The sequence below is a fragment of the Astatotilapia calliptera genome, chromosome 6 (assembly GCF_900246225.1).
Source record: "Astatotilapia calliptera chromosome 6, fAstCal1.2, whole genome shotgun sequence".
Lineage (NCBI taxonomy): Eukaryota > Metazoa > Chordata > Actinopteri > Cichliformes > Cichlidae > Astatotilapia > Astatotilapia calliptera.
In genome coordinates this window covers 13627650-13648180 of record NC_039307.1, presented here as the reverse complement: position 1 = coordinate 13648180, position 20531 = coordinate 13627650, and the positions used below count along the sequence as shown (strand labels likewise).

Genomic DNA, 20531 nt, shown 5'->3' with positions numbered 1-20531 from the left:
TGTGCTATGGGCTTGGAGTTGGCCTCTAGTGTTGTACGCCACATCCCCATTGAGTTCCTGATGAAGGCTCTTAGGGTCCCATTGATCTTGTACAATTCTAGGCATTCCAGTATCCAGCTGTGGGGCATTGAGTCATAGGCCTTCTTGTAATCAATCCAGGCAGTGCACAGGTTGGTCAGTCTGGTCTTGCAGTCTCGGCTGATTGTTCTGTCTACCAGTAGCTGGTGTTTTGCACCTCTGGTATTCTTGCCAATTCCTTTCTGTGTCCCGCTCATGTATTGACCCATGTGCCTGTTCATCTTAGCCGATATGATGCCTGACAGGAGCTTCCATGTAGTACTGAGGCAGGTTATTGGTCGGTAGTTGGGGATCCTTGGGGATCAGGACCGTCCGGCCTTCAGTTAGCCATTCCGGGTGTCTTTCGTTAACTAGTAGCTGGTTCATTTGTGCTGCCAGACGCTCGTGGAGTGCAGTCAGCTTCTTCAGCCAGTAGGCGTGAACCATGTCGGGCCCTGGTGCTGTCCAACTCTTCATACTGGAGACCCTTTCTTGGATATCTGCCACTGTGATGGTTACTGGACCCTGTTCAGGGAGGTCGCTGTGGTCTGCCCTCAGATCCTCTAGCCACTGAGCATTGCCGTTATGGGTTGCATCCTTCTCCCATATGCTCTTCCAGTATTGCTCCGTCTCCAGCCTTGGTGGTGCTATTCTCTTATTGTTCCCTTGCCACTGAGAGTACACCTTTGCTGGTTCTGTGGAGAACAGCTGGTTTATTCTCCTGCCTTCTATCTCTCTGGTGTACCTCCTGATCCTATTTTTCAGGTCAGTTCCTCTGGCACTCAACGATCCTTCTCCTATCGCACTTGGGTGGGGGTGATGATATCTCCCCCCTGACCTGGCGTCCTGACTCCTCCTTGCCGTAGCATTTGTGTTGTACCTCGTCAATCTCTAGCTGTGAGAGCAGTCCCTTCTTTCGAATGTTGGAACACTGAGCTACTAGTTGTTTCGCCGTCATTGTGGATGTTGGGTATCGAAGAATCCATAGGTCCCTCATCCTATTCATGTAGCCCCTTCCGCCGGGGTTATTTGCGTAGTAGCATTCCAACAACGCCCTGTTTTCGTCCCTTGCCCACCGATGCCTTCTTGTTCCAGTAGCCCACTTTTCGTCAGGGTGCCCTGGTTCCTCAACACCTGACGCGGACCTTGTTGATCCGGGCGACGTCCGAGCCGGCATGCCTTCATATTTATCTGTCTCACTCATGTCTGCGGTAGGCTCGCTTAGCATCTAGCATCTGCCATTCATACCTGTATGAATGGCACCTGTTTGAACTCATCATCTGTATAAAAGACACCTGTCCACAGCCTCAAACAGTCAGACTCCAAACTCCGCCATGGCCAAGACCAAAGAGCTTTCGAAGGACACCAGGAAAAGTATTGTAGACCTGCACCAGACTGGGAAGAGTGAATCTACAATAGGCAAGCAGCTTGGTGTGAAGAAATCAACTGTGGGAGCAATCATCAGAAAATGGAAGACATACAAGACCACTGATAACCTCCCTCGATCTGGGGCTCCACGCAAGATCTCATCCCGTGGGGTCAAAATGATCATGAGAACGGTGAGCAAAGATCCCAGAACCACACGGGGGGACCTGGTGAATGACCTGCAGAGAGCTGGGACCAAAGTAACAAAGGTCACCATCAGTAACACACTACAACGGCAGGGAATCAAATCCCGCAGTGCCAGACGTGTTCCGCTGCTGAAGCCAGTGCATGTCCAGGCCCGTCTGAAGTTTGCCAGAGAGCACATGGATGATACAGCAGAGGATTGGGAGAATGTCATGTGGTCAGATGAAACCAAAGTAGAACTTTTTGGTATAAACTCAACTCGTCGTGTTTGGAGGAAGAAGAATACTGAGTTGCATCCCAAGAACACCATACCTACTGTGAAGCATGGGGGTGGAAACATCATGCTATGGGGCTTTTTTTCTGCCAAGGGGACAGGACGACTGATCCGTGTTAAGGACAGAATGAATGGGGCCATGTATCGTGAGATTTTGAGCCAAAACCTCCTTCCATCAGTGAGAACTTTGAAGATGAAACGAGGCTGGGTCTTCCAACATGACAATGATCCAAAACACACCGCCCGGGCAACAAAGGAGTGGCTCCGTAAGAAGCATTTGAAAGTCCTGGAGTGGCCTAGCCAGTCTCCAGACCTCAACCCCATAGAAAATCTGTGGCGGGAGTTGAAAGTCTGTGTTGCTCGGCGACAGCCCCAAAACATCACTGCTCTCGAGAAGATCTGCATGGAGGAATGGGCCAAAATACCAGCTACTGTGTGTGCAAACCTGGCAAAGACCTATAGTAAACATTTGACCTCTGTTATTGCCAACAAAGGTTATGTTACAAAGTATTGAGTTGTATTTTTGTTATTGACCAAATACTTATTTTCCACCCTGATTTACGAATAAATTCTTTACAAATCCTACCATGTGGATTCATGGATTTTTTTTTTCACATTCTGTCTCTCACAGTTGAAGTGTATCTCTGGTGCAAATTACTGACCTCTGTCATCATTTTAGGTGGGGGAACTTGCACAATCGGTGGCTGACTAAATACTTTTTTGCCCCACTGTATATAGTATATACATTGGGTGAATGTGCAGTAGTAGCAGCAAGCAGGTGAATTCTGTACATTAATATGAATAGACGTCTGACTATTTTACAGGATAGACAATATAAACATGTTTAAAATTAAAGGAATTTGAAATGTACATTGTTCCTTGGTTTAGTGTCTGGAAGAGAGTCCTGTCTCAGTCAATTATAGATGATGTGAGATGATGTGAGCGGGCGGGTGTGTGTGTTTAGGGCACGGATGGCTTGGGGATAGAAGCTCCTCTTGAGTCTCTCTGTCCTTGCCCGGAAGATGCGGAACCTTCTACCAGATTGCAGAAGTTGGAACAGTTTGTTGCCAGGATGGGACGGGTCCTTCAGTATCTGCGCTGCTCTAGTCCGGCATCTCCTGGTGTAGGTGTCCTGAAGCGGGGGGAGAGCAATCCTGCAGCAGCGTTCTGCTGTATGGATCACTCTCTGGAGAGCTTTTTGGTCCTTCACACAGCTGTTCCCAAACCACGATGTCATGTTCTGTGTGAGGATGCTCTCCACAGCGCCTGTATAGAAAATCCTGAGGATCTCTGGAGACACCCTGAACTTCCTCAGTTGTCGTAGGTGATACAGGCGCTGCCTAGCCTTTTTGGTCTGGACCTGAATGTGGGCAGCCCATGTCAGGTCTGAGGAGATGTGAACACCAAGATACTTGAAGGACTGCACCCTCTCCACTGGAGCTCCATTGATGATAATGGGCTTGTAGTCTCTGTGCTGACCCCTTCTGAAGTCCACCACCAGCTCCTTGGTCTTGCCGACGTTCAGCTGGAGGTGGTTGTCCTGGCACCATGATGCCAGATTCTTCACTTAATCCATGTAGGCCGCCTCATCGTTGTTGGAGATGGCACCCAACACCACTGTGTTGTCAGCAAACTTCACAATGGTATTGGAGCCATGGGTGGCCACACAGTCTGAAGTGTAGAGGGAGTAGAGCAGTGGCGAGAGGACACATCCCTGAGGTGCTCCTGTGTTGATGGTGATGCTGTTGGAGAAGCACCTGCCCACCCTCACCACCTGAGTTCTGCCAGTGAGGAAGTCCAACACCCATGCACACAGACGGCTGTTAAGTCCCAGATCCCTGAGCTTTGTGAACAGTCTGCAGGGCACTATTGTGTTAAACGCTGTCTGTGATCATCTTCAGTTCTTGCTTGTTTGCTTGAAATGCTTTCCTGCCTGTAGTTTTGTGTTTAAGAACTAAAAAACATTCAGGCAGCTTTTTAGTTCTATTGTGTTGAGATTGGGTAACTGACTTGGCAATTGAGGTATACTACATTCCTTTGCCTTGAGAAACTATTGGATTGCTTTGCTTATACTTCACAATTCATCCTGCTACTTATATCAGCAGTCATAGCTTCAATAAATACTAATGACCTGATTCCACTGTCAAACAGTCATGCTTTACCATAACATAACCTCCACTGTTTTTGATAGATAATGAAGTATGCTTGAAAACCCAGAGGCCTCGTCCACCTAGCACTGTCTAAATGAGGGACTTAATATCTAGCCCCAAGATAGTTGATAAAGTACAGCATTCCAAAATATGTACACATGAAATTACAGTACCGGTGATTTTAAAAAATGCAGTATTTAGGATTAACAGATGCAATAAAATGATTCAAAATAATGATTCTGTAATTTGTCTAAATGAGAGAAATGCAGTAATGCTGTAAACAGGAAGTCAGCAGGGTCATCATATATGGCACAACAGGAGACATGTACCATCAAGAATGATCTTAGCAGGAGGGGAAATAGGTGCAGTCGAATTTTTGAATGACAATAAAAATGGGTGATTTTGTATTAATGGACTGTTGCAAAAAATTAAAGGAACATTCTCAAAACATATCAGATCTCAATGGGATCTAATGGACTGCGATTCACCTTTCCAGCACCCTGACATAGACTTTGATGGGGAGGCTGAGGAGTGTGATCTCCTTATAGTTGGAGCACACCTAATGGTGATTGTGTTTGTTGACTATTTAAATAAGTGGGTTGAAGCCAGTGCTGTCAAAGAAGCTACATCTCAGGTAGCAGCTGGTAAATTTGTTACTGACATTTTTGCTAGACACGATACACCCACTTACCTGATTTCTGACAGACGGTCTCCTTTTGTGAGTGAGCTTTTTGAACAGGTTGTTTCTGCTTTAGACTCGGTGCACAGACTCACTACAGCATATCTCCCTCAGACAAATGCTACTGAACGCTTCTACTGGACTCTGAAGACTGCAATCTGCTCTTATGTAGGTGATAAGCACACATCATGGGACAAGTTTCTCCTTCAGATTTGTCGTGAGTTGGACACCCCACTTGACCTTATCACTCAGCCTTTTACAGCAGGTGTTGATGAACCGGGTGTACTTTACCCTGAGACTCTTAAAGCCTCCCCACAGGGAACTCACAACCAAACCAGAGCGGATCTTGACTATAGCCATGGCAGACAAAAACATTACTATGACTTGAGACGTCAACATGCCACATTTCGTTTTGGTGACCTTGTTAGAGTTAGGACACAAGCAAGGTCAGACGCTTACTGTTAAACTTGCACCATTGTTTGAGGGACCATTTTGTGTATCTCAGAGACCCAGTTATGTTAACTACAGGCTCACTTGGGTGGACTCCGGTGTGGATGCAGGTGTTTATCATGTTGTGAACATGCAACTGTTCCATAACTGGGACTCTCTCACTTCCAAGGAACATTCTGTTTCATCTCATGCTGTCAGAGAGACCACAAAGGATCTGGACACTGACCCTCAGGCCCACCCTGCCCCCAAAAGATGGACAAATGATTTTCACATGACTGGGCTTGATCTGAAGTGAAATGTTTTGATTAAACCTATTTCATGTTGTCTTGGTGCACTGCAATTTTGAGTGATGAAGGTGTAGACTTTTCTGTTCACTCTTCTTAATCCAGTTGTATGGCTCTTTAGTGTGTTAAGGTTCACGTTCTTTGAAAAACAAAGAAAACAGACTTTGCACTGTACATATTCATTTCATTTTATTTTTGCCAAATTCATTTTTAAATGGTCTTTTGCCCTGTGTGTGTTGTGATCTTAGCTGTAACCTCTATGTACAGGGTACTGTTAGGTGTGGTGTGTGCTTCTTTAGCTGTGGGGACTATGTAACAGTTGCTGTTGTAGTACAGTGTATTGCTGCATGGTGGTGCCTCCTGTCTCATGACTGGTGGGTCACCCTTTTGTTCTTTTTTGTAATGGATTCTTCCATGTGTACGCGGACGAGTGCGTTCAAGTAATGTGTGGTAGAGGTAGCACTTTTATTTTTGATATTTGAAATAAATGAGTACTTGTGGAAAGTTAGAAGTTGTTGCTTATTCTCTATCCACGAAAGTTAAACCACTTAAAAATAACTGAGCACACGCTTCTAACAAAGGTTAAATTATGTTTTTCTTTGTTGCATGTTTTTTCTTTGTTGTATAATCTCGGTGCCTTCAGTTGCCAGGTAGTTCCTGGAAAGCCAAACTGCAGAAGCAAAAGTGTCAAAGGGATAAACTCAACATAGTGCTGGAGGCAGGTTTAATCATCAGTCAATGTGGCAAACTGAAACTGCAAGAAAAATATTAAATTCAGTCACCTCATACTGTAATAGCCTATAAGTATAGCACATGATGGTAATCTCTTTAGGAATGAGACAATGAAATGAGACAGTTATAAACTAATGAAATCACATTTATTTATTGCTTAAACACATTAAAACTGTTTTGTGATTCTGACAAAATTCTTAAATATAAATTATATATTAATAGCCTGTTGTAAATCTTCCACAGTAGCATCAAAAGGCATCCAAGCTGTCTCATTCGGAAGTGATGTCTTGACTGGTGGCATTTCAGGATGTTCCAAATGGAGTTTTGTTTCTAAAAGTTGTCTAAATCATCATTCCCTTAGCAGATAGTAGTTGCTTATTACATTATACTGGGGAATGAAATGCAGCTTTGGAAACTAAGAAATTGCTACTTTATGTGCACAGGTTAAAATGAATCAAATATTATACAATTTCATCTATGAAAAGATTAACTATAACTATGTAAGAGAGGATATTAATATTAATTTATGTAGTGAATTCAATATATATGTTTACTTGGATCTTTTTTTAGCAGGCAATGATAAAACAAATAAACAAAATGTACGTTATTATACCACGTTCCCATTTTCACCCCAAAAATAAAAAAATAAAAATATGAGATGCTCAATTACACCTTTACAAAAATGCAATGGCTCATATTTTAAAAAGAGTTAAAAGTATTACTTTTCTAAAACTGATTTTGATTCAGTTCTAGTTAAATTTCTGTTTATATACCTTACTTAAAAAGCAGTGAAAAAGCAATGCTGATCCAGACATAATGTGTTACACTCATTGTATGACCTCTAGTGGATGCTCTGTTAGCTGCAGCAGTAGTCACCGAGGGAGTCACTGCAGTGGTTGTAGGGACAGGAGTAGTTGTAGGTACTGGTGTAGTTGTAGTCAGAGAGGTAGTTGTAGGTACTGGGATAGTTGTAGGTACTGGTGTAGTTGTAGTCAGAGAAGCAGTTGTAGGTACTGGTGTAGTTGTAGGTACTAGTGTAGTTGTAGTCAGAGAAGCAGTTGTAGGTACTGGGATAGTTGTAGGTACTGGTGTAGTTGTAGTCAGAGAAGCAGTTGTAGGTACTGGGATAGTTGTAGGTACTGGTGTAGTTGTAGTCAGAGAAGTAGTTGCAGGTACTGGGGTAGTTGTAGTTATAGTAGCAGGCGTGGCAAGTACTCTAGCTTGCCCCATACATGGCCCCACGTTTCCTGCCCTGTCCACAGCAGCTAGAACCACATTCTGTGAACAGCAGGAGGCAGTGTAGGTCACCAGTGTGATATTCTCACCCCTTGCTCCAACCGCTGTGCTAGTATCAAGGGTACCATTCCCTTCGCGGAGGGTGATGCTTGCGATGCCAGTCCCATTGATGCCGTCAGTGAGATTAGCAATGAACTCCCACTGAGATGATGCACAGAGGATGGAAGAGACATTACAGATACCTGATATATTAACTACCTGGCACACTGGACTGGACAAATCTGTGGCCTGAAAAAAAGAGAGAGAAAGGAGATCAAGTAGTCAGAACGGCAAAAGAACAGGAACAAAAAAAATCTGGTATAGATGCTACCTTATATCTCTGTTCTTTCATACTTTCAGCGTTTTCTTTTGTTTTTGAATATTACTTATAAAATGTGTGTGAAACGACTAGTGATGGGAATTCCGGCTCTTTTTAGAGAACCGGCTTATCGGGGGGGCACCTTTGTTCAGGTGGTTGGGAAGCTCGTCTGTAACCGGAGAGTCGCCAGTTTGATCCCCCAGCTCTCTTTGTCCTGGTCGTTGTGTCCTTGGGCAAGACACTTTACCCTACCGCCTATTGGTGTTGGCCAGAGGGGCCGATGGCCCGATATGGCAGCCTCGCTTCTGTCAGTCTGCCCCAGGGCAGCTCCAGTGTGTGAATGTGAGAGTAAATGAATAGTGGAATTGTAAAGTGCTTTGGGTGCCTAGAAAAGCGCTATATAAATGCAATCCATTATTATTATCCTCTTCAGGGTCACCGGAGCCTATCCCAGCTGTCATAGGGCAAGAGGCGGGGTAAACCCTGGACAGGTCACCAGTCTGTCTCAGGGCTAACACATAGAGACAGACAACCATTCACACTCAGGCAATTTAGATTGATCAATTAACCTATTCCCCACTAACTGCTTGTCTTAGCTCGCATCGGTCACTTCAAAGAGTCGGCTCTAAGAGCGACGTTCGTTTGCGACCGACCCATCACTAGTAATGAGATATTATTGTTTACAGAAAAACCTATGTCCTGAATTAAAACTCACTTTAATTGATATTATGGGTTATAAATCCAGACATTTCATTCAAAATGACCCACAAAATTTGTACAACCCCGATAGTAGTATTACTGTTTCATTTTTTGGCAAATCTAGGCGACAAAAAGAATTTAGCACAGTGGTCAAATGACCCTATGCCAAATAACAAATTGTTTTTAAAAACCATTGAACAGCTGTAGAGTGCAAAAGAACATTTCGTTTTTGGATTTACTAATACAATCATGATCAGAAAGTTAACAGATTAATCAATGGATTTCTTGGATGAAATTTGTAGCATGACCCTTTACATTGTCCACGCAGTGAATCATGTTTTTTTTCTTATATTGAACTAGAACATATGCAGTACTAATTCATCACTGAGCTGATTCTTTTAAAAGCTCTCCTCAGATCACAGTTGAAGTATTATGTAAACTGAAACATTTGGCATTTGACAATACAGAACAGTGATACATTTAGTTTGGATTATTAGTTTTTTTTAAATGTAAAACACTGTTTTTAGTCCCATTTCACCTAAAGTCTTTTTTCCTTTACCTTGGCAGCCACAGAAAATCGGAGGACAGCATAGTTGATGTCAGTGGCAGCAGCATTTTGTGCCTGAATGGTGAGGGTCACGTCTGTTCCTGATTTAGTGCTGGCTGGAACACTTAAGGTTATTGTCCCATTGGCTTTGCCTCCATCGCTTGGACCAATATTGACATTTCCAGGTGAGGTGAAGTCAAAGCTGCGGTCATTGCTGACTTGCACTGTGAATGTCCCAGTTACATCTGAAGACACTGTAAAAGGAATGGTGATGCGGGTGCCTGGTTCTATGTTGATACTGTCAGCTTGTGCCTGGAAAAGTAGCGATAGAAGAGGGCAGGAAATTTGAAGTTAAACAATCACTTCTTTCTTTTATATAATGACATAGAAAATAACATGACAGTGGTTGTTGAGTTTATCCAGGCAGATAAGATGTTTACAAACTGGCTCTAGAAATTCAAAAAACAACATATGACTCTACTACTCACAGCAACAGAGAGACTAGCTGTTGTGATGCGGGTGGAGGCTTGTCTCTGGAAGGTATCTGAGGTAGACCGGGATGTGGTGCTGGTGTCCTCACCTTGCAGTTGAACTACATAGTCTCCTACTGGGACTTCAGTGAATGTTACCAGAAAGTTGCTGTTTTCTAATGACTGTGGAAAACAGAAAGATAGCAACTGAGAGCACCTTATGCATGTTTAGATGCATAAGTTAGTTGTTAGAAGTTGGCAACAATCAGTAATCAGAGTAAACAAGCAGCCACCAAAGACCAATGTTATTTATGTATCTTTTACTTCTTGGTGTTTTCTTAAGCTGTTGTAGAACTACAAAAGTTATGTTTATAACACTATGTTTGACAGTGCAGTTAGCATAGACTAAAAGCGACTAAGTCTAGGAATGCTTGCTGTGGTCTGTTGTAGTTTCAGTTGTAATTTTGACCTTTTACATTTATCAGGTGTAAAATATGACATGCCTGTATTGATCCAATCAACTCCTTTGGCCCTGAACTGTTGAAGAGCGTGAGCTTTGTGACTGTTACTGTATCACTTCCTGTCACAGTGACCAGGAGAGTGACATTACCACCTGAAAATGATAGCAAGCCACAAAAGAGTATTATTACAACAGATCTTTAGACTGTACGTGAACATGTAAAAATGCTGTTATGTTGTTAGAAATGGATAGGGTAGATAACGTTGCCTTTATTGGATTTGATAGAGGGCTGTAATAATGCTAACAGTACAGAAATCATATGTTTATGTATATGGATGGACACCAATTGCCTTTCTGCAGTTAGTCATTCAAAAGTACTGAAATTATGCCTGCACCACATGTGTTTTTAAGACCTCTGAGGGGAAATCTTCTTTAAACTTGAAAGTTTATGTTTATCTAAACAAAAAAGTTGGAAGTTTTCTACCCAGAAACATAAATCAATGTAATCATTTTTCATGACTATTTAGGTCATCTCAATTTCCCACAAACCAAATGATACATTTTTGTTTAGTCAACCTGTAGCAGGACGGCCTTCCTTGGGTCTGATGCCACCTTCTTTTTGTAATTCCACAATGCTATAGATGAAGTTCACTGAACTTTGACCTTACGCACACAGAAACCACATCTAAGTTAGAAATATTATACCACTGAAAACATTTTCTACAGACTATTTCCTAATTATATTACAGACCTGTGACTTTAATAGAGTAGGGACTGTTAGAGTTGATGTGGATTTGCCAAAAACCCGTTTGATTTCCAGCATTGAGCCTTATTCTGCGTAGGTTTCCCACTGTTGTTATGGATGCCAGAGGACCACTGGTCTGACTTGACTCCTGAGACACTCCTGAAAAGAGGAAAATGGCTGAATTATTTACCAGCATGACAATGGAATTTTCTTCCTCCTCCTAAATTTGTAATTGTGACTGTTGTTGTTTTTATTACTACTGTGCTATTACTGCAATTCATGGGTGTGAGACACTTGCAAATTACTCCACTTCTGTAATAGGCAAATGAATTCCGATCCACCTGCACAGTTACTACTAAATAAGAAAGTAAAATTATGACTAGTACCACTACTGTACATTCTTAACCTTCACCTGACTGCCCAAACAACAGCATTGCACAGGAGAAATCAAAAGGCAAAAAGCAGAGACCAGAGATCAGGTCAGATGAGGAACTTCCATAGAGCCAAAGAAATAAAGCAAAGCTGACACAAGGTGGGAAGTGCCTTGTCTTTGTGAAATATTATGTTTTAGAAAACTGATGTCCAAAAAATATCGTTGAACTGAACCTGCTGAGCTGAGTGTGAAAGTGAGAGATGAAACTCCGGTGATGTAAATGATGACGTTGCTTACTGATGAATCAACAGTAAAATTAAAATTATCAGGTCGCCCCGGATCCATTACTACCTGGAAAACTGTCACCTGAAAGACAAAGAAACAGAAGCTCCAGTGAGAAAGCAATTTTGAAAGAAAATCTGTTAAATATCTGGCCCCAACTTATCAAAATGTAGTCCTTCACAATTTGTAAACATGTTAAGTAGTTCCTGTTAATGCTCAGTGTCTCACCACAGCACCAGCTGATGAATCTTTTATAACAGTAGTGGCCAAGGAAAGATCTGACTTCCTGACTTCAATAGCCTGACCTCCAGAAGCTTGGGCCAGGTCTCTGTATAGCTGGACATTTGATAGCCTCACTGCACGAGGTGAAAAATTTTGACCATGAATACTGCGGCGCCGCCGACTGGAAAAAATGTTTGTCAACAGGAAAGACACCTGAAAGTGTAGGGATAGAAAAATGCATCAGTTTATATATATCACGCTCAGTGGAAACTGGATAAGTTCTATCTAAAGTATCAAAGAGACCTAAAGTGACCATTCAGTACATGGATAAATGAAACTATTTACTGAGGTGTTGCTCTAGGATTGGACTAGCTTGAGTAAAACTGACTTTTTTGTAAAAAAAAAAAAAAAAAAAAAAGCTTAAAAAAAGCTTTTGTAAAATTTGATAATGGACTGGCATTTATCAATCAATCAATCTTTATTTATAAAGCACTTTTCATACAGAAATGTAGCACAAAGTGCTGCACATGGTTAAAAGCAGCCCATCCCACTCCACCCCATCCCGCCCCCCAATTCACTCCCCACACTCTCATTTACATAAGCGGTCATGGATAGATACACACACACTAAACTAACATCTAAAGTGCAACAGCAACAAAAATGCAACTTATCCTCACACATACCTCAGTCTTGGTTCTCTCTATAAGGGCAATGTTGGTGCTTTTTAGATGGGAATCTTTGGCTGAAGCATCAGTGAAGACATAGATTTTAGAGGAAGGTGGAGCTGATGTCAGCGCAAGCTGTCAGTTATACAAATGGCAGAAGAATTAAACATTATTTGTTGTGATTTACCAGATGTGCAAAACTGTAATTCAGAAAGCGATTAAAAAAGTAACAAAAAAGCAAGTTCTGATAATGCATGCACACAGTCATTCTGTTATTACATAATAGGACACAATAGGTTCATATTAATTTCCTAAATATGTTGTTACGGCAATAGCAGGGCCTCCTCCTGAAGGTGCCTGTGTGGGCGTGTCCCACCACCTCTTCTGCCTGAGGTGCCACCTTTCCCTGTTACATACAGTAGCTGACTCACATCAGTAATTAAAAGTATTTAAGCCCAGGGAAAGGTGAGCTCTGGGCCAGAGTGCCATGAGTGTGGTTACAGCTAGTGAGCTGAGTGTGTTTGTGAGTGGTTACAGCTAATGAGCTGTGTTATTGTGGTTTGCAGCTAGTGAGCTGCTCTCTTTCTTTTTGGCTTACGTTTTACTTTATTGACCACGCCTGAGTTTTGTTTGTTTTCTTAAATGGTGATAGCGGCTTGTCCGTCTTTTTTAGTTGAGCTACTTTAATAAAACTCTTTGATTTAACCCTTTTGCCTCCTTGACTCCTTTTTCTAACCCGGTCACTTTTTGTTACTCTCCCCTCACCGCCTAGACCCCTCAGGGGAACGTAACAAGTGGGGGCTCGTCCGGGATTGTTGAAAAGGGAGTTTTGAGTTGGAATTGGTTTTTGATTATCTTGCTTTGTTCACCTTTAGAGATTCAACTTCCCAGTTAAGTTAGGTGAGTGTCCAGCTGAGCTTATTAAGTTCTTCCTTCGGGCACTCTTTTGTTGTTTTGCCTTTTTTATTTTCGGAGTAATCCTGGGCGGGGATTAGTTCCCTGTTGGGGGTAGGCAATTCAGGGCTCCGGTCGCTGAAGTTCTGCCTTTAAAGTTGCCTCGAGCCCAGCATGCTCCAGAAGATAGGTAGGTAAAGGTTGTTGTGCTTAGGAACTGGGTAAGTTGTATTTGTTAATGTGTGTGTGGCAAGAGGTAAGTTGGTCGGTTAAAGTAAGTTGTGTAGTTTTCTGTTAATTGTTCAGTAGTTGCTGAGTGAGTTGGCAGACGGGTGTGGTAGTGTCTTAATTAGGGTGTGTTTGCTAAGCCTTCTCCACCCCCGAAATGGATGATACAGCTATCAGTGCACAGGTGTCTAGAAGCTCGTTTGTGGGCAATAACATCCACCTGGTTCCCGTTTTCTGTGAATCCAGTGTTGAGAGCTTCTTCAGTGAGTTTGAAAGCATAGCAACTGCATTACAGTGGCCTGAAGACGTGTGGGGGTTGATGTTGCTGTGTAAATTCACGGGTAAGGCTCAGGAAGCTTGTTCTGGTCTGTCTAGGCATGACGGCCTAGTTTATGAAAAGATCAAAAGTGCCGTCCTCCAAGCCTATGAAGTTGTACCTGAGGCCTATAGGCAGCATTTTCGAGGTTTGGAGTTGGCACAGGGTCAGTCCTATCTTGACTTCGCTAGGGACAAGGCGAAGCTTTTTGATAGGTGGTGCTCTGCAAGCCAGGTTAACAGTTTGGGGTCGTTACGTGAGCTCATGCTTGTGGAGGATTTTAAAAACTCTGTTCCTGAGTGTATTGCTCTTTATTTAAGTGAACAGAGGGTTTCCACTTTACAGCAGGCTGCCATACTGGCCGATGAGTTTACCCTAACTCATAAAACAAATGCGGTAGAATGTGACATCCTTTCTCATTATAATACATCTTGGAGAGCTAGGAGGGAGCCAGCTAACGAGGCTGAAAAAGCTGTGGTTTCGAGACCCAAAACGAAGCTTTGTTTCTTCTGCCACAAACCTGGACACCTTGTTGCTAACTGTTTGAGACTGAAACTCAAACAGAAAGCACACTCAAAGCAAAAAGTGCCTGCTTTGAGAAAAGTCAGTCATGGCTCTCAAACCGACAAGGTTGCCAGGCCTACTAAGAGGCTAGACTTGGAGCATAATTGCTCAGTAGTGTCATGTAGTCAGTGTAAGAGGTCAACTGACCCTGAGCTGCCACTGGTTGACAATTTCCCAGGTCCTCAAAATGACCTGCAGGGGGACAGGCTGTGTATAAAACCACCAGTAAGACCCGCAACCCTGGCTAACAAACATGCCTGTATCGGTGACCTGAGCAATCGTCTGAAAACTGTTGCAGCAAGGTCTTCTGACTGCCTGCTGTGTTCTCCACATGTGATGGCTCAAAAAAGCCCTGGCTATCACATGAGACATTGTTTTGAGGGTCTGCGGCCACCCTCAGTAAGTATTTTGAACCCATTGAGATGGGGTTGGCAGCTTCCGCAGGCAATGCCTAACTGTTGTTATGGGGTTTGGTAGGTGGAAAGCCTGCAATTTGTTGATGCGACGGTTACGGACTTGATTAGTTTTTTTGGTTATCATAATCATTTGACAAACCCGTGGTTTGTATTTATGGGAGGGGGTGTTACGGCCCTAGCAGGGCCTCCTCCTGAAGGTGCCTGTGTGGGCGTGTCCCACCACCTCTTCTGCCTGAGGTGCCATCTTTCCCTGTTACACAGCTGACTCACATCAGTAATTAAAAGTATTTAAGCCCAGGGAAAGGTGAGCTCTGGGCCAGAGTGCCATGAGTGTGGTTACAGCTAGTGAGCTGAGTGTGTTTGTGAGTGTTTACAGCTAATGAGCTGTGTTATTGTTATTGTGGTTTGCAGCTAGTGAGCTGCTCTCTTTCTTTTTGGCTTACGTTTTACTTTATTGACCACGCCTGAGTTTTGTTGGTTTTCTTAAATGGTGATAGCGGCTTGTCCGTCTTTTTTAGTTGAGCTACTTTAATAAAACTCTTTGATTTAACCCTTTTGCCTCCTTGACTCCTTTTTCTAACCCGGTCACTTTTTGTTACTCTCCCCTCACCGCCTAGACCCCTCAGGGGAACGTAACAATGTCCTTTGCACTACCTGCAAATACCCCATTTCTTCATCCTAAAAGTTCATAATTCACATCACACTAATTACTGTGTAAGCACACATCCCAATGATAGAATACAAGTACACTCACTCGCAGTCCAGACATGCTCATCTCTGGTTCATCCCCTCCTCCGGATGCAGTGAGCTTGTTGATTTCCTTTTTGAAGTAGTTTTTGTCAGTTGTCTTTATCACGGGTCCAAATTCTTTTTGGGGGACAGAGAAATACATGAACTTGCAGATTTTTGTACAGTGGGGCAAAAAAGTATTTAGTCAGCCACCAATTGTGCAAGTTCCCCCACCTAAAATGATGACAGAGGTCAGTAATTTGCACCAGAGGTACACTTCAACTGTGAGAGACAGAATGTGAAAAAAAAAAAATCCATGAATCCACATGGTAGGATTTGTAAAGAATTTATTCGTAAATCAGGGTGGAAAATAAGTATTTGGTCAATAACAAAAATACAACTGAATACTTTGTAACATAACCTTTGTTGGCAATAACAGAGGTCAAACGTTTGTTATAGGTCTTTACCAGGTTTGCACACACAGTAGCTGGTATTTTGGCCCATTCCTCCATGCAGATCTTCTCGAGAGCAGTGATGTTTTGGGGCTGTCGCCGAGCAACACAGACTTTCAACTCCCGCCACAGATTTTCTATGGGGTTGAGGTCTGGAGACTGGCTAGGCCACTCCAGGACTTTCAAATGCTTCTTATGGAGCCACTCCTTTGTTGCCCGGGCGGTGTGTTTTGGATCATTGTCATATTGGAAGACCCAGCCTCGTTTCATCTTCAAAGTTCTCACTGATGGAAGGAGGTTTTGGCTCAAAATCTCACGATACATGGCCCCATTCATTCTGTCCTTAACACGGATCAGTCGTCCTGTCCCCTTGGCAGAAAAAAAGCCCCATAGCATGATGTTTCCACCCCCATGCTTCACAGTAGGTATGGTGTTCTTGGGATGCAACTCAGTATTCTTCTTCCTCCAAACACGACGAGTTGAGTTTATACCAAAAAGTTCTACTTTGGTTTCATCTGACCACATGACATTCTCCCAATCCTCTGCTGTATCATCCATGTGCTCTCTGGCAAACTTCAGACGGGCCTGGACATGCACTGGCTTCAGCAGCGGAACACGTCTGGCACTGCGGGATTTGATTCCCTGCCGTTGTAGTGTGTTACTGATGGTGACCTTTGTTACTTTGGTCCCAGCTCTCTGCAGGTCATTCACCAGGTCCCCCCGTGTGGTTCTGGGATCTTTGCTCACCGTTCTCATGATCATTTTGACCCCATGGGATGAGATCTTGCGTGGAGCCCCAGATCGAGGGAGATTATCAGTGGTCTTGTATGTCTTCCATTTTCTGATGATTGCTCCCACAGTTGATTTCTTCACACCAAGCTGCTTGCCTATTGTAGATTCACTCTTCCCAGTCTGGTGCAGGTCTACAATACTTTTCCTGGTGTCCTTCGAAAGCTCTTTGGTGTTGGCCATGGCGGAGTTTGGAGTCTGACTGTTTGAGGCTGTGGACAGGTGTCTTTTATACAGATGATGAGTTCAAACAGGTGCCATTCATACAGGTAACGAGTGGGGGACAGAAAAGCTTCTTACAGAAGACATTACAGGTCTGTGAGAGCCAGAGATTTTCTTTGTTTGATGTGACCAAATACTTATTTTCCATCCTGATTTACGAATAAATTCTTTACAAATCCTACCATGTGAATTCATGGATTTCTTTTTTTCACATTCTGTCTCTCACAGTTGAAGTGTACCTCTGGTGCAAATTACTGACCTCTGTCATCATTTTAAGTGGGGGAACTTGCACAATCGGTGGCTGACTAAATACTTTTTTGCCCCACTGTATATGTGCTTTGTTTGTTGGCTCTCTTTGGCAACATGGGGAATATCCATAAAAGTGGAAGTACCTGGGTCATTGAAAGGTACCAGTATGTACTGAGAGGGTTCCTGTAGCGTTCCTGCGTTACTGTCAATTATGTTAAAGGCAACTTGTTTTGCTGCATCGATGTCATCAGCCATACTGCCTGTAGTGTCAATAACAAAACACAGTGCATAGGACTGGGAGAGGCCCATCAACCTGGAGGAACATAAGTCAAAAAACAAAATCATCCCTTTGTTATTCTGTAAAGAACCCAATTTCTCTACATTCAGAATGATGCAGAGGTATCTTTGCAGAAACATGTGCATCATAAAAAGCATCACTTTTAAGATACATATTAGCTTCTGTGAGGAAGGCTTTTTACTATTTTTTCCTTGAAAGCTGTGTCATGAAAATAAATATAAACTGTTTCAATTTCAAATTTATTAGAGTTCTAGTAACCATTTCATGAGTGCAAGAATGTCTCTGATCAATTTTTCCCGTACCGCAAGAAGTTCCTGTCTCCAGCAGCTAGTCTGATGTCCTCCAGCAGCTCCATAGTAGCATCCACTGCCAGATTAGCTGCTTTTTTGTGCAACGTGCCATGATCTGATGTAAAAGAATCCTTATTGATGCCCCCAACTGGGTCCCTTTTTCTTGTCTTGTCAAGTAGACCACCATGGCTACATTTACCTGGACAAAAAAAATAACAAATTACATTTAATTATACCTAGCTAAATAGCTGAATAAATGATCAATAAGACAAAAAACATCCAAAGAGTTTTATAGTTGGGGTATGGCAATGAATAGGTGAGTTTAGGTAATCTTTAAATTAAATTCAAGGTGGGACAACACATCTATTTGTTGTAATATTTAAATTTGTAGCTTGTGGGCATTCATTACTGTGAGATGCTGTTTACATTTTCTAATCAAAAAACAAATACCAAAAACAAACAAAACTACAGAAGCCAATTTAGTTTCAGTGTTGATTACAATTTACTCATTCTGCTGGTTTGATAAACAGTCCATTTGCTATGAAAAAAGCAAACAAAAGAAAATAATAATACAAATCCTAATAGTTTGCTGTTATACACAAATGAATGTGATTGTTACCAGTAGGCTTTGAAGAAGAGAATGTGCTAAAGTAGCCTGAGGTCAGGAGCCCCTGTTTCAGCACTTCAGGCAAAATGTTATCAGTGCAGGCATCTCCTGTACAGCTATTACAAGTTGGAGTAGATGGACCTGGAGCAAAGCAAGAGAAAGGTTATCCATAAAACCATCTGGAAACAGGTTTTGACATACAGTATTTAAAGGTGGGCCATCTATGCTTTGGCGATAAGACTTGGTTTGAACTGTGCTTTTGTAAAATGATTTTGGCTATTATATCTTTCCTATTTATCCCCTTTATCTCCCTTATTGCAAGTGTGTGTCCGTACACACCCCACCAGGTAAATTAATTAAAACAAGTGGAGACAAATGTGTTTCTTACTGTGATAAAAGTTGCTGGAAGGCTTTTACCTGCTAGGTTCTGCAGTGGTTGATCTGGTCTGATCAGAGCGGAGTAAGGAGTGGTTTTCCCCAACTCCACCCAGTTACTGTGGCTGTAAAAGTCCTTAATGTATGGAAAATCTAACATTATTTCCAATCCTATCACTGCTTCCTACTTCCAAAATCTTAACATCATCAAGTTTAAATAAAAACAATAATTATCACTCTCACCTGAATTATGTGACAAATTTGTCCAAGTACCTGTCTTGCAGCAACAAAATTCTCCGACTTCACACTAGCCTTCATGGCAGACATATCTCAAACAAAACATATAACCTTAAGAATCCAGTATAAGTGAAACCTAATGAAGCAAAATTCTGATTTTTGTTGTACCTATCATTTAAATGTTTTTTAATTGGTGTATAGGAATAGAAATTAATTAAAAATTCAAAATAATCTACTATCTGTGTTGTACTGAACGTAAACATGTTTAATTTTGAGGACTTTAAAGTGTACCTCTTGTGATGATGTCCCGTCCTCCCAGGAAGGTCTCACTGTGAAAATGGAACTCAGGGAAATCGACCAATGAGAAATACACTTTTTCGTTGCTACCGTAGATCTCATTAAGGGCAGTTTGGAAAATGTCAGTAGAGAGCGGAGCGGTGGAGGTAGATGAGGAGAAACAGGCCTTTTGCACCTCCTGAACTGAAAGGTTGTCATCAATCTGGAGACAAAGAAATGCCAAGTGCTTAACTGGACATTTGGAAAAATCTCAAAACGTTAAATTTCACAGTTATGTTAGACTAAACATGAATGCATAAACAGTGACCCTGTTTTAAATGATAATGAGCCCACATTCAAGTTGAAGTCTCTTCCATCAGCGGCGGCAAGGTCTTGGCAAACCTCAGCTGTCTTTCTGAGAACTGCCTTTCTGGTGATGTCACGATGAGTTTCATCAACAGAGAAGGATGGTTGAAATCCATGGGTTAGACCTGGTAGGTAGAGACAAACTGCCACCAGGAGCATGACTGTGTGTTTGACAGCCATGATGGACAGTGTTGTACTAAAGGAACAAGAGAAAGGCAAAGTCAAAAAATGCAGCATCAGGAAAAAAGAATCTGTATTTTCCCTCCTCCTTAGCAAAATATACTGAACAGAGGTTCATGTTTGACACACCAAGTAAAATTATCTGTCACGGCGAGTGAGATGAGCCATATAAAAATAATAAATGAGGATCCAATTGCAGGCAGTAGTGGAGGAGTGAAGGTGGTTTATTGGACACGAAATAAATATAGACAAACAGCAAATGGAGCACGAACTAAACTAGACTGGAGACAACTAAACTACTGAATACAAACCGGAACTCAAACATGAAGCAAGGTGGACGACGGTACAAGATGGTGACGGCAGGGAAACACACAGATGACGCAGGGTGGAAACACAGACGGACCAGCAACAACAATGACGGAAGACATGACTTAAATACACAGAGAACCACAGGGGAATTACACACAGGTGGTGGACACAGCTGGGAATAATCAACAAGACGAGACAAAGGTAAAAATGAACACACTCACATGAGACGCAGACCTTCACAATAAAACAGGAAACAAAACACACTTTACTAAGACAGACTAGACAGAGACAGACTTGAAATGACATATGAAACTAAACCCACATCTTAGACCCAGATAAACAGAAACATGGAACTCTAAATAGACATAAACATTACCATAACACGACAAGAGAACAAGAACACAATCCCTGATGCAAACATAAATCAAAACACAATAAACTCAAAATACTGGGTCCAACGGACCCAGAACCGTGACAGTATC

General features: G+C 42.3%; 2 protein-coding genes across 2 annotated transcripts in view; both read right to left on the bottom strand.

Moving 5' to 3' along the window:
• The window catches only part of LOC113023935 (von Willebrand factor A domain-containing protein 7-like), a 101245-nt gene that overhangs the window by 15889 nt on the left and 64825 nt on the right, over positions 1-20531 (bottom strand). The window lies entirely within an intron of this gene.
• On the bottom strand, positions 6481-20152 carry LOC113023933 (von Willebrand factor A domain-containing protein 7-like). The gene is made up of 18 exons (XM_026170415.1): positions 19870-20152; positions 19549-19756; positions 19210-19417; positions 18925-19010; positions 18724-18817; positions 18319-18447; positions 17712-17898; positions 17255-17424; positions 15425-15537; positions 12271-12387; positions 11594-11800; positions 11317-11449; positions 10717-10869; positions 10542-10628; positions 10009-10118; positions 9524-9688; positions 9048-9347; positions 6481-7719 (listed from the first exon to the last, which is right to left on the bottom strand). Exons 2-18 carry the CDS (start codon positions 19738-19740, stop codon positions 6970-6972), a joined length of 3201 nt encoding a protein of 1066 aa, XP_026026200.1. The 5' UTR covers positions 19741-19756; positions 19870-20152; the 3' UTR covers positions 6481-6969.

What these genes read in the sequence shown, in the direction of transcription:
- LOC113023933 (XM_026170415.1), bottom strand. Translation starts at nt 19,740, where the DNA reads ATGGCTGTCAAACACACAGTCATGCTCCTGGTGGCAGTTTGTCTCTAC. An exon ending in TAGAGAGAACCAAGACTGAG is followed by an intron (nt 11,801 to 12,270) that starts GTATGTGTGAGG and finishes CTACACTTTCAG; the next exon opens with GTGTCTTTCCTGTTGACAAA. An exon ending in GATTTTCTGTGGCTGCCAAG is followed by an intron (nt 7,720 to 9,047) that starts GTAAAGGAAAAA and finishes TCTTTTTTTCAG; the next exon opens with GCCACAGATTTGTCCAGTCC.